The sequence below is a fragment of the Oryctolagus cuniculus genome, chromosome 3, assembly GCF_964237555.1.
Source record: "Oryctolagus cuniculus chromosome 3, mOryCun1.1, whole genome shotgun sequence".
Taxonomy (NCBI): domain Eukaryota; kingdom Metazoa; phylum Chordata; class Mammalia; order Lagomorpha; family Leporidae; genus Oryctolagus; species Oryctolagus cuniculus.
Window position 1 is genome coordinate 16747067 of NC_091434.1, and position 14725 is coordinate 16761791.

General features: G+C 39.5%; 1 protein-coding gene across 3 annotated transcripts in view; it reads left to right on the forward strand.

The window, feature by feature from the left end:
* Positions 1-14725, forward strand: part of FARSB (phenylalanyl-tRNA synthetase subunit beta) — a 113317-nt gene that overhangs the window by 56131 nt on the left and 42461 nt on the right. For all 3 annotated transcript variants that reach the window (XR_011387089.1, XM_070070150.1, XM_008259231.4), the window contains one exon: positions 952-1107. Coding sequence is in view for 2 of the 3 variants with exons in the window: in XM_070070150.1 (XP_069926251.1) it covers positions 952-1107 (156 nt within the window). In the remaining variant the exon portion in view is untranslated. The remainder of the gene's footprint in view (positions 1-951; positions 1108-14725) is intronic.

Sequence of the window (14725 nt, forward strand, 5' to 3'; positions counted from 1 at the left end):
TTCCCAAATGGCCACAACAGCCAGGGCTGGGACGGGCTGAAGTCAGGAGCCAGGAGCTTCTTCCTCGTCCCGCTCCTTGTTGCAGGGGCCCAGGGACTTGGGTCATCTTCCACTGCTTTCCCAGGCATATTAGTAGGGAGCTGGATTGGAAGTGGAGTAGCCAGGACTTGAACCGGCATCCATATGGGGTGCCAGCAATGCAGGCTTGTCTTGCTAAACCAAAACATTGGCCCCAAGAATGCACATCTTTGACCATATTAACTAGGTATATAGCCATGCATAAAATTGCCCTTATACTTGTTATTTCCATCTAAATCCTTTAGGGTGCACCATAATACTATAGTGGAAAGAGCATGGGTTTGAGGATTAGATAATGCATGTCAAAATCTGGGCTTTTAACTTATTAGCTATGTAATTAATTATGATTAGTTCCAGTTAGTTTGGCTTTGGACAGGTTACTTAATTGTTCTGAACTTTTATTTCATAGGGATAATAATATCTGCTTTGAATGGTTGTCTTGGAAAACTGAATAAAATTATAGGTACAGTGATAGATATTAAATACCTGGTACATAGATTATCAGTGAATGCTTGTTTCTCTTTTACTCCATTTTTGTGCTCACTTTTATATTTCCTTAATAATAGCTTTGGATATCTAGAAAGTCAAAAACATTCTCTATTTTGTGTTGTGATGGCTAGTAGCTAATACCTGTGGGAATAAAACTGAAAGAACTTTTCCTCAATATGTGCTAACAGTAAGCAGCTTTCTCTTTTCAGTTTATTTCCTCAGCTAGACATTAACTCATTCTTTCTCTTTTCCTAATTTGAAAAGGAAAATGAGCCAACATTCTTTTTAGTGTCTGTGTTAAAACAGTGGTCTTCAGAATTCATTAAAGGGCCTCAAATGTATGACTGTAATGTGGCTTTGTGACCAATTCTTTTATTTTTCCAGATGTAGGTGCAAAAAACTACAGGCATCTCTGTGCTGTTTATTACAACAAGAACCCTGGGTTTGAGATCATCCATGGGCTGCTGGACAGAGTTATGCAGCTGCTTGCCGTACCTTCTGGGGAAGACAAAGGTGGATATGTGATCAAAGCATCAGCAGGTAAGACAGATTGGCCGAGTCCAGAGTTAATATAACTGTGAGGCTGAGTCCTGCTTGGTTGTTTCTCATTTGGGGGGTATGGAAAAAAAGAAAGCTTCATTTCAATTAATTGTTAGTGTTTCCCAGAAAATATACACTTTCCCTCTGGCATTTGAAGAAAACACTTAGAATTCTCATAAGTGCTGCACAATATACTTTTGTTCCACATGAGCTATAATAATCCCTAGTTACTGGCACCTTCAGGCCACTAGCACCATGGTGAATCCAGGAGTCTGAACTGGAAGCTGAAGAGACTTAAAGTGACAGTTAGCTTTCAGAAGCCACCTGTCTAAAGCCTTGGAGCAAAAAAACCAAAAAAGGCAAAAAACGCCTCAAGAGTTACTCTGAAGATTTATGTGTTATTCAAGTCACAAAGTCAGCTGAGCAAGGGTGAGGATCTTCCTGTAGAAAAATCCAAGTACAGTAAAATCTTCATTGGAGAGTTTAAGTTAAACTAACCAAAGGGTGTATGTACTCCTGATTTGCTAGTTTCTCATTGTCGAAAAGAGTTCTGAAATTTTTGCTGCTCATATCCCTGCAGCTTGAATCTACATTGATTTTTTTATTAGACAAGAATTCCAGAAACAGCTTGAAAGAAATATTTTACCACTGATTCTTACTGGTTTTTAAAATTATATGTGTACCTTAAATTTTTAATAGCACATTAAATTTTAAAGCATTATTTCATAATTATATGCAGTGGCATGAGGTTTGGTGATGAAAGGTTTCTTTTTTTCCTCGCTTATATTTATTTTTCTTAGTCCTCAGAGATTTCTTTTGGTTAGTCTAATTATTTTCATTTTTATTCTGAGACTTTGAAAATAGCCCTGGAATATATGAATCTTTTTATATTGACGGTATAAACAGTTATTTTTTAAAAAATAAAATTGGGAAATAATACCGGGAATCACTGGCTTTTACCAATCTCGTTAGCAATAATCTGGTGAAGACTTGTGTCATGCTTGTAGGATTCTAGAGTGCGAGAACTGGATATTGTCATTCATCCAGTCAAATTTCCTGGTTTTACAAGTGAGGGAACTGAGGTGAGGCACATAAGTGAGTAGAACCAAGAGTCCTTTGCCATGGCCACCTTGGTCTGCCTTCATCGTGCCTTTATGCATACTAGAATTCTGCCTTAAGACCTGGTCATCCAGGTTAGTGGCAACCTGTAAGCTGATGTGTAATATTGCTTCTCGCCAGCACCGCGGCTCAATAGGCTAATCCTCTGCCTGTGGCGCCGGCACCCCCGGTTCTAGTCCCGGTGGGGGTGCTGGATTCTGTTCCGGTTGCTCCTCTTCCAGTCCAGGTCTCTGCTGTGGCCTGGGAGTGCAGTGTAGGATGGCCCAAGTCCTTGGGCCCTGCACCTGCATGGGAGACCAGGAGAGGCACCTGGCTCCTGGCTTCCCATAGGTGCGGTGTGCCAGCCGCAGCACTCCGGCCGCAGTGGCCATTGGGGGGTGAACCAAAGGAAAAAGGAAGACCTTTCTTTCTGTCTCTTTCTCTCTCTCACTCTGCCTGTCCCCCCCCAAAAAAAAAAAAAATATTGCTTTTCCTTCTATGCAAAGTCTTTCCTCAGAAATCCCACCTCCTAAACAGGTCAGCTGGGTAAAAATAAGTTTCTTGAAGTAGGCTGTGCCATGTAAGTGAGGTCTAATTTCTTTCTTACTTGAAAGATTACAAAGAACTGAAATGGCGAATTCCAGCATAATTTGTTTTGGATGGAATGCTATATGTAACATTTACATTAATGTTATATATACAAATCAACATCTTAATGTTATGACTCTTCTGCCTCAATATGTTGTTTAGACATTTATTTCTTAGAAGACCCCGAGGTCTCAGTCATGAGGTAGAATCCAAAAAGACAGAAATAAATAAGACATAGGCTCTGATGTCAAGGAACCTGCAGGGAGAAAGACCACCGCATCCTGACTCTAAAATCAAGCTGCTGAGATGAGTATCTTGAAGTTTACAAACATGGAGACAATTCAACTTCTTGAGAACTTCTGGAAATTGCAATTGAATATCTGCAAAGTGAGATGGGCCTTTGAAGGAGGAGACATGCTGTGTGTGTAGAGCAGGCAGTGCAGTTCGGTTTCACCACAGGATGAGGAAAGAGCTTCTCATTATATCGATTCCTAAATGCTAGAAAGGAGGTTACAGCTAATTAGGAGGAATAAATTGAAGCTTCTTCCTTTTGTTTCTTTTAAGCAGGTGGGTTATAGTAGATCTGTACTTTAGAGGGATTAATGTGGCAGCAATATGTAGGTTTAGTAGCATGGAGAATAAAGAGAATGGTAGGAAGGCATTACACTGTATTTTAGAGCACTGAGAGTGAGGACTTAAGCAGTGGTCATGGCTGTCTCAAGGAGAAGACTGAGTTAAGAAATCTAGGAAAGTATAAGTTGCAACTCTCAGTATGTAGAAGATTTTATGATATATCCCACTTGGAACCTTTTATGATACAACTAATATGTAGTGATCTCTTTTTAGAAGTCAAACTTTTATAATTCTAAATTTATGAAATTATAATTTGAATCATATATAAGCACTCAAAGTGAATAATTAGGTGTCTAGTTTAGAATATATGTAAACATATATTAAAATTATACAATACATTCATAAGCTGTAGCTACTGCTGATGTAATGTGATTGTAGACTTTTATGTTCAGTTTTGTTGGGCTAAGTAGTTACTTTGGTTTTGATTTAGTCAGTATATTTACAGGCTTAGATTTGTGTTTCCTTTTGAATCTATATTGGTTCTCATAATAGAATATAGTAATGTTTCAAAGTTTCACACCTATGAAATGTCCAAAATTTAGGGAATTTAGAGGCTTTGGGTGGCCTGACTCAATATATATCTAAAATATATTTATATATATTTAATATCTAACTGGTTTTCTTTTAAAAAGGACAGGACATTTTACTTCACTACCCCATCACTGTCATTGACTGCAGATTCTCCCTGAAGCCCTGGGCATGGGCCTAGTTCTGGATGCTTTTTTCTCAGGATGCTTTCTGTAAAAACCATCAAGCCAGAGAGAATTAGTGTCATTATAAATAATGATTTCTCATTTCTCCTAGGGGTTTCTAAGTCTATTTTGATTATCTAATGATTCTTTTTTTTTTATGGTTAAAGAAATCAAGGCCTAAAGAAATGGCTTGTCAAAATAAGTCAGTAGCAAAGCTGGTATTAGTTCTTCATCAAATAAACAGATATGTATATCCAGACACATACACACACACACACACACACACCACTAAGGTATGTATGTACCAGACTCTTAAGTCAGTCTATCAACATAAGAATTATCAACATAAGAATGCTTACCTGTATCATTTCCCTCATTTATTCTTATTTTACATATAGCTTTTTTGGCTAAAGAAAGGTTTTCAGAGTATCAAAGAATAAAGTAGAAATAGGCTAGGACTACAATTTCATGCCATTCTTGATGATTGAATTGTCTTTTATTATTTGGCATATGGTTTACTTTTTAATAATTGAAAATCCCTGATGCCTTTGCAATTATAATTGAGCTAGATCTGTTCACCAGAGATTCCTGCTAATGTCAGTTACATTGGCAGTTATACCTCGTTCTGTTCTTTTTAAATGTATGGCACCAACTTTCCTTTTATGCTACTTTTTTTTTTTTTTTAATGGATTGAGTGGAACAGAACTTGATTCCCTTTTGAGAAACTTAGCACTATTTATTGTAAAAGAAATCTGGAAACTCATTTGATTAATTGTTGATCCCAAGGAGTTGTGTTGACATTGGAGTGTAACCTTGCTTCTTATGTGGGCAGCAACCCTCTGCAGCATGTGGAGTATCTGCAGAAGCACTAGAAAAGGCCGGGACTGCAACTCCAGTGAAAAGCCATGCTCTTACCTATTTTTCACTTGCTGAGCACTTTCGCAATTTAAAGCCATGATGCCGAAGGGAGGTAGAATGTTAAGTTGATGATAGAATAAGGGCATTATTGAGTGAATGAAAGAAGAACCTTTAACTTTTTTAGCAGACTGTAGAGTATTTGATGGATTCCAAAAGGGTTCAGCTCAGAATGTTTTAGTGGCATTTGATCAGATTATTGTAGCATATATATATGCTTTTTTTTTTAGGCTTCTTCCTTTTCATTTTTGTGGTTTGTTGCAAACTAAATTATGTATGTTAAGATGCATTTATCCTTTTCAAAAACCACTCTGGGCAAAGAAAATTCTCAACATTTTTGTGTTTAGAGTAGTTATGTGGTTGCTGGGCAAATCAGTGGCAAAAATAATTTCTTGTGGAGTATAGAAGGCTTTGTATGTGATTGGCTGTGTTGACTGGAGCATGTGGTTGTCCCCCCCCCCCCCCTTCGTTTGTTACCTTTTTCAGTTTTGATTATTTACAATTCTACAGAAAACTTCAGTTTAACCTCAGACAAGATCTGTGCTGGAGAGACAGAAGTTTTAGGATTTTAGATAATTCATTTTCATGCTACTAAAAACTCATTTTATAAAATTAAAAATAACCTTGAAAGAAATATGCACACTTAATCCTACACCATATGTACACATAGTAGTTATCTTGGTACCTTCTGTTGTTACAGTAACACCTAATAATCACTGGCTTGACCTGAAGGTCATGACCTTCCCCCCCCCCCCCCAACACCTGTGAAAGGTTTCAGATGCTAAAAAATATGGGTGAAATTGTGATGTTTCCCTGATCGTTACACTGGTTTTTAGTGTAATATGAACTTGGAAATACATGAGAAGAACATCAATTGAACAACTTGTCAAAGGTTTGATTTACACAAAAGCATTGTAAACTGTATTAAAGGGGAGGGTCTGTATAGCTTGTCCACATTTAGTGACCATCAACAAAGACATCCTGTTATAACATCAGGTGAAAAAATGTTCCAAAGTTCTGAAACTTCTTTTTACTCCATGAAAGCAGTAGTCTTTTCTGTAGTTCTCTACTTTTTTGTGTTTAAGACAAGCTTTCAAATACTGCTGTGTCCCTAAGCTTCTTTGAAGGAATCAAACGGTTCAAAGCAACATTAAATAAGTGGTGATTGCAACACAGTTGGAACAGTTATAAACATGGCCACAGTGTTTGTAAGTGCTTCACCAGTCATCACAGGATTCACTTAAGCCTGTCTGCTTTATGAATGTGTTTGTTGTTCTTGCCTTATTCTCTCTTTTATGCATCAGCCAAAGTTCTCTTCACTTATGTCCGCTTCATTCTGTGTGTGTGTGTGTGTTTTGGGATTTACCTGACATTTCATACTCAGCAAATTTTGGAATACTATATACCAAGTCCCACAGTGTAATGACTTAACTAATCTCAACATTCCCATCTGATAGCAATGTTGTTGTAATAGTGTTTCTCAACCTTTTTAAATTTTTTCTCTGCTAAGGATCTTTTTAAAACATTTTTAATTGTCAATTGTCCTTCCATGAAATTTTATTTTATTTTATTTTATTTTATTTTATTTGAGGGTAACTTGACAGACTGGAGGGAAAGGACAAAGAAGGAAAAGAGGGAGAAGGAGAGCGTAAGGGAGAGAGAAAGAGACAGAGACAGAGGTCAGGAGATGGGGAAAGAGAGAGACCATGAAATTTTAATAACCACAGATATACTCTATAGCTATTATATGCTCTACAAATAGCTATACTTTATACCTAAAAAGAATAAATACAGAGCTTACTTTTTTCAATTCAATGCAGGATTAACAATGACTAAATAAAAATTTTAAATTAAAGGTTAAGTTTTAAAGCTTTTAACATTTAGAATTATATCTGTAAAATAATATATATACTTTTAAATATAAATTGTATATTAAATTGTATATGCCAGTTAATACTTTATGTAAATACATAGCCATCAAAAATTTTTCAAATCAATTCAAAACTTATTTTTCAACAAAAGTTAATTGAAAAGATTGAATTTTCTTTAAGATTTATGTATTTATTTGAGAGGTTGAGTTACAGACAGAGAGAGGGAGAGACAGAGAGATCGTCCACCCTCCAGTTCACTCCCCAAATGGCTACAACGGCCAGAGCTGGGCTGATCTGAATCCAAGAGCCAGGAGCGTCTTCCAAGTCTCCCACGTGGGTGCAGGGGCCCAAGCACTTGGGCCATCCTCTACTGCTTTCCCAGGCCATTAGCAGGGAGCTGCAGTGTAAATGGAGCAGCTAAGGGCTTGAACCAGCACCCATATGGGATGCCAGCATTGCAGGTAGAGTCTTAAACTACTAAGCCACAGTGCCGGCCCCAGAAAGATTGAATTCTTTTTTTTGAGAAAAGATTTATTTATTTGAAGGTCAGAGTTACACAGAGAGAGAAGAGGCAGAGAGAGAGAGAGAGCTTTTCTTTTCTTTTCTCTTTTTTAAATTTTTTTTTGACAGGCAGAGTGGACAGTGAGAGAGAGAGACAGAGAGAAAGGTCTTCCTTTGCCATTGGTTCACCCTCCAATGGCCGGCGCACCGAGCTGATCCGATGGCAGGAGACAGGTACTTCTCCTGGTCTCCCATGGGGTGCAGGGCCCAAGTACTTGGGCCATCCTCCACTGCACTCCCTGGCCACAGCAGAGAGCTGGCCTGGAAGAGGGGCAACTGGGACAGAATCCGGCGCCCCGACCGGGACTAGAACCCGGTGTGCCGGCGCTGCTAGGTGGAGGATTAGCCTAGTGAGCCGTGGCACTGGCCGAGAGAGAGGTTTTCTATCCAGTGGTTCACTCCCTAATTGATTGCAATGGCTGGAGCTTCTTCTGGGTCTTCCATGAGGGTGCAGGGTCCCATGGACTTGGGCCATCTTCTGCTTTCCCAGGCCATAGCAGAGAGCTGGATTGGAAGTGGAGCAGCCGGGTCTTGAACTGGCACCCATATGGGATGCCAGTGCTTCAGGCCAGAGCGTTAACCCACTGTGCCACAGCGCTGGCCCCAGATTAAATTCTTAAAAATCATTTTTTTAAACTCCTGATGTATTTCACTTTCAACTTTTTCTTGATAATGAGAAAATAAATTTTAACTGCTTGTCAGATATTGTCAACATTCTTTTCTTTTCAATACTTGAAAAAGTAATCATGTGTTAAATACATTTTTGAATTAAATGATAAATTTTTATTCTCAAAGCCTATGCCACACATAAAAGCTCCCAAGATAACGCATAAACAATATCCTCAAGGAAGCCAAATGGTCCTGAGGCATATACAGACCATCTCTCAATGTGACATCAAGATTAAGCAATTGATAGTCTTCCATCAATTTTTGTCAGTTTTTTTCCAATATTTATTTATTTATTTGAGAGGCAGAGTTACAAAGAGAAGACAGAGAGAACGAGCGAGCAAGTTTTCATCTACTGGGTCACTCCCCAAGTGGTTACAATGGCCAGACTGCAGACAGGAGTCTGGAACTTCATCCATGTCTCTCATGTAGATGCAGAGATCCAAGTACTTGTGCCACCTTCTGCTGCTTTCCCCTGAGCATTAGCAGGGAACTGGATCAGAAGTTGGGATTTGAACCAGCAGTGCCCATATTAGTTGCCAGTGTCACTAGCTGCAGCTAAACCCACTGTGCCACAATGCTGGCCCCGTTGTCGTAGTTTTGTAGTACTGTTCTCGCTTACATTTTCTGTGTCGTCCTTATCAATACTGCTTATGTGATAGCCAAGAAAACCCTATGAGAGTACTTAAATCCTAAAGAGTAAGATTTTTGTTAAGCAAAGTTCAGCTGTAGAAGACCCCAAACCATTGTAATACTTAACAGTTTGTTCATGTCCCCTTAACCCAAAAATGAGTTTTTACTCCTGCTGAAAATGCGTCCTATAACAGAGTGCATACTTTGGAGTTACTTAAATTCAACTCTGTGTACCAAAAAAAAGGGAGTAAGAAAGGTATTTTTATTTCCCATGTTGTACTCCCCTTTTTCCAGCCTCCAAACTGGACTTTGACCTCCATTATCCTAGAGAAAAGGATGCCATGGCCCAAATACAAAGAGATACAAAAGAAGTTCATTTTTAGCTTATAATGCTTCAAGGGCCCATGTCTTGAAAGCTTAAAGGATTTTCAGAGTGAGGTTGCCTATTCATTTTTTACCTTCTACATGTATGATAGTTTTACTTTCATCAGCAGTAAGTTGACATGTTGTTAGAATTTAGCAGCACCTGGTTTTGGTGCATTTGTGTGCCTCACCATATTGGTTAAGAGTCACTATGAATTTCTAGAGAATGATGTATTCTGAAAAACCCTCTGAGTGGCCAGTATAGCTTTCATCCAGAAGGCTTAACAGGATAGATGGATGAGTAGGTGGAAAAATAAACATATTGAATAAATCCCTACGTAGTGATGATAAATGTGGAAGAGTCTGCTAAGCACATGGCTGGCTGTTCGGAGTAAAGGCTCTGTTTCCCTGGAGAACTTACAATGGCTTTGGCTAAGATAAGTAAATTTCTGTTCTATTTTAGCCATTGCTATGTTGTGTGCTGTGGGGTGGGGTAGGGGGTTGTTCTTTCAAGAGCACCTGAAAGGACTGAGCTAAGGAGTGTGGTGTGATACACATACCCACACGTACACATGCACATAGGTTGCAAAAAATCCAGTGCAGATTCTGGGAGGCGGCAGTGATGATTCCTCTGCCCACATGTGAGACCTGGATTCTGTTCACAGCTCCTGGCCCTGGCCTAGCCCTGACCCCAGCCATTGAGAGCATTTGGGGATGAACCAAGGAGTGAGAGTTCTCTTTGTTGCTCAGTGTCTCACAGATAAAAAGCTTTTGTCAGTTAGGAGAGTTTTATTAAAATTGATGGGAGAAAATGGTTGTACATAGTTGGCTTTGGGGCTCATATCTAGTTTCTACCTTAGACCTGGATTCAGCTGTATCACTAAGTAATTCTGGGCCCTTTTAGTGAGAAATCAAATTTAGATAACAATCCAGGTGTTCAAGTTGCTTATTGTTACTGAGAAAGCCATTGTTTCTAGGACTTTTTAGTATGCAAACTTCAGAAACCTTTTTTTTTGTAAAGAAAATATATTGAATCCATGTGGACATTTCCAATTCATATTAGGACTTGAAGATGTACATATTTGACCTTATAGTTGGCTTTCTTTACATGGAAAATCTTGCTTTCTAACAAATTTATATTATTATTAATTGCTTGCTCTATTTACTTATCAAAGTTTCAAAATAAAAATGCCAATATTGTTAATAATATAGTTACAGAAAACTGTTTAAGACTTATCTACACACACACACACACACACACACACACACTTAGATATAGCCTACAGTGTAAGGGACATTTAGAAAATTCTCTTCCATCTTCTATACCATTCCCTTGCTACCACTTTGGTTATGGTTTATCTTAGTTTTCTCCTTACCTTTCCTTAGGTATTCTTTTAAATAGAAGCAAGAGTATGTTTATTATCCTTCACTCTCACCTGAGAATGAGGTCCATTCCACACTGATGTGTATCTTGCTTTGCCTACTGTCTGCCCTGGAGAGCATTGTTAGGCAGGATGCAGAGAGCTTCTCCTTCTGACAACTTCCTTGTATGCAGTTCCACAGTTTATTCAACTCATTTCCTGTGGATAAACATTGGGCTATTTCCAGTTTCTTGCTATCTTTGCAGGGGGCAGGGAAATAGCAGCAGCAAATCCCATTAGGGTAGAAGTGGGCTGACACCTGTGGTTAGGCCATCTGGTCACCTTGCTTCTAGCAATGGCAGTGGGAACTAGAGCCGAGGGTGGTGTCTAGGACGTAGATCGTGCAACAGAGAAGACCTGGGCCATTTTACTAACTGCCAGCACTGCAGGCGGAAGCTTTGCCCACTATGCCACGGCCCTGGGCCCAGTTTATAAACTTTTTTTTTAAAAGAATTTATTTATTTATTTGGAAGAGTTACACAGAGAGGAGAGGCAGAGAGAGAGAGAGAGAGGTCTTCCATCCGGTGGTTCACTCTCCAATTGGCCACACAGCTGGAGCTGTGCCTATCCGAATCTAGGAGCCAGGAGCTTCTTCTAGTTCTCCCACGGGGGTGCAGGGGTCCAAGCGCTTGGGCCATCTTCTACTGCTTTCCCAGGCCACAGCAGAGAGCTGGATCGGAAGTGGAGTAACTGCGTCTCAAACTGGCACCCCATATGGGATGCTGGCGCTTCAGGCCAGGATGTTAACTCGCTGCGCCACAGCACTGGCCCCTCAACTTTTGACTTTGTTTTTTGCCATGGAGATTTTTAAAAAATTATATAGTCTTTTTTCCTTATTGCCTCGATTTTGAATTATAGTTAGAAAAGATTCTCCCACTCTAACTTTTAGAAATTCTCCATGCTGGGGGAAAGCATTGTAGAGCAGTGGGTTAAACCTCTGCTTGGGACTCCTGCATCCCATATCTGAGTGCCAGCTACTCATCTTCCAATCCAACTTTCTGCTAATACACCTGAGAAGGCAGAAGTACTTGTGTTCCTGCATGCATATGGGAGCTTAGGGTGGAATGCATATTTCCTGGCTTCAGCCTGGTGCAGTCATTTCAGGAGTGAACCATCAAGTGTAAGATTATGCCAATAGATATGATAGATTTTTTAAAAAAGAAATTCCCCATGCTTCCTCTGTGCTCAAGAGTTTCCTCTTTTTTTACATTTTTTTTTAAAGATTCATCTATTTATTTTGAAAAATAAGAGCTACAGAGAGAGGGAGAGTCAGAGAGAGATCTTCTGTCTTCTGGTTCATTCCTCAGACGGCTTCAACAGTAAGCACTGGGTCAGGCCAAAGCCAGGAGCCAGGAGCAGCTTCCCGGTCTCCCACATGGGTGGCACGGGCCCAGGGAGTTGGGCCATCTTCTGTTGCCTTTCTCAGGTCATTAGCAGAGAGCTGGATTGGAAGTGGCACAGCCAGGATATGACCTGGTTCCCATATGGGATGCCGGTGTCGCAGGCGGCTTTACCCATTACGCTACTACATTCTCCCCGCCCCTTTTACATTTAAATCTCTTACCCGTTTGTCAATGTCCTGAGTCTATTATGAAGAATAGATCCAATTATCTTTCCTATGTCCTTTGTAGATTTTTTTTGATACACATTGTTTTCTAGTTATTACTGTGACATTTTTTCAAATGGTACTGTTTAGCTTCCTAAATTCATGTTCTTTTATGGTTAATGCTTTTTGGAATGAAGGAAGGAATAGAGTAGATCTAAAATTGTATGATTTCTGATATTTTTAAAATATTAAATGACTTGAAAGCCTTTCTTTAGCCAAATAAACTGGGCAAGGAGGAAATATGGGTGTATTTGAAACCCACTGAAAATTGAAATAAAAGACTGGTTTACATCAGAACGAAGTTCACAGATCCATAGAATGATAGAGATACAACTTGCTACAGACTCCTTTTCTTAAGAATAGAAAGCCTCCGCCATTCAGCTTTTTTCTTGAGAAATAGTTCACAGAGCTTGCAAGTATACATCAGAGTTAGCCTAATAGTTTTCCTCAGTGCAGAGCTAACAGTCCTTCTACCCAACAGGAACGTAAGTGTATCTGTAATTGAAGTAAGATAATTAGAACTTGAAGTGAGGCCTTAATTTTAAAAAGTAAGTACTTAGTCTGTGGTTTTCAGATTTAAGTAAGCAAACAAATGTAGTATATAAGATTTAGAGATTCTGGAAGGAAATATTTATGCTGTAACTACAGAGTCATAAAATACAAATAAGTGGTACTCTATTAATTATGTTGGGTAATAATTTCAAGGAGGATTCTGCATGCTTCTTATGATCTGATTTACTTTGTACCTGGAACAGATGCTGGCATCCATCATCTTTTCAGAGCATTTTTTTAAAGATTTATTTTTATTTTTTGAAAGAGTTACATAGAGAAGTAGAGACAGATAGACAGGTCAACCATCTGCTGGTTCATTCCCCAAATGGCTGCAACAGCCAGAGCTGAGCCAATCTGAAGCCAGGAGCCAGGAGCTTCCTCCAGGTCTCCCACGTGGGTACAGGGGCCCAAGGACTTGGGCCATCCTCTTTCAGAGCATTTTGCACTTAACAACCAGCTATCATTCAGAGGCTTTGTTGGGAGTTAATTGTATTTTGTGCTGCCTTTTTTTTTCTGCTTTTAATTTTGCTTCTATTATTTATTCCCTGAGAGTAATGAAGCCATCTTACCACTGTTCTCACAGTCTGTTATGTTCTCCTCTGGCTTGATTGAACCAGAGATGCAGTTTGGTTTAGTATCTTAGATTTCTCAGAAGCTAATAGTTTATCATCCATTATAGTTTAGGTAGGAAATTAGAAGGTTGTTAAAAATAACTTTTAAACAAATATTTTCCCAGTTTATTTTAATAAGGAAGATTCTAGAAACCCTTAATAACTTTAATACTTGCAGTGATTTTAAAAATGTTATACTGGGACCAGTGTTGTGGCATAGCAGGTTAAGCTGCCACCTGTGATGCCGGCATACATATAGGCACTGGTTTGAGACCTGGCTGCTCTACTTCTGATCCAGCTCCCTGCTAATGCACCTGGGAAAGCAGCAGAACATGCCTCAAGTGCTTGAGCCGCTGCATCCAGGTGTGATACCTGGAAGAGCTCTGGGCTCCTGGCTTTGGCCTGGTGCAGTCCTGGCCTTTGTGGCCATTTGGGGAGTGAACCAGCAGATAGAAGATCTCTCTCCATCTCTTCCTCTCTGTCAATCTGCCTTTCAAATTAAATTAAATAAATAAATTTAAAAAATAAGTCCATATGTTATATTAACACATAATCTGCTTTATTTAAAAATCAGAAATGTATATTATACTGAGAACTTTCAGAGCAGTGAGGATGCAGAGACCTAATCAACCCTCTGTTAGCTAATCTGTCTTCTCCAGAGTTCCATTCCTCTGAGAACACATTTCTTCTCCTGCCCCATAATGTGTGCTTTGTTTGGAAAAAATTCCTTCTGGCTTTTTAGCTTAAACACTTTTCTATGTATTAATACATAATTGCAGGAACCCAACAGGCTGATGTTTATGTAAGTATTCCCAAGACTACTTTTATATAAGTGATAGGAGGGTTGTTAACTCTATCGAGATCCTGGTTGTGGTGTTTTTTATTTTGATGAGTTATTTTGCTTATGCTGGTACTGAATAGCTGTGGCCTAACCCTGACCTGTTTGAGAAATGAATGCTGTCATTCTCTTGGCCGACTTGGGCAACCTGTGATCCCTCCTGGAAATATTTCTGATCACCTGCTGGCCCATGTGCACTGTGGATAGGAACATGATCTTACTCCTAAGAGTATTCTAGGCCAAGCGTGAGGTTGGCAGCTTGTCTTCAGATCCCCTGGTTCTCCCTGTCTGGTAACTTTTTTGTGTCTTAGTAGTTCTTTTATTTATTTGAAAGTTCATTTATTTATTTGAAAGGCAGAGTGAGAGAGAGAGAGAGAGAAGACTTCCATCTGCTGGTTCACTCCCCAAATGACCATAACAGCCAGGGCTGGACCAGGCTAAAGCCAGGAGCCTAGGACTTTTCTGGGTATCCCACATGAGTGGCAGGGGCCCAATCACTTGAGTCATCTGCTGCTTTCACAGGCACATTAGCAGAGCTGGATTGGAAGTGGAACAGCTGGGACTAGAACT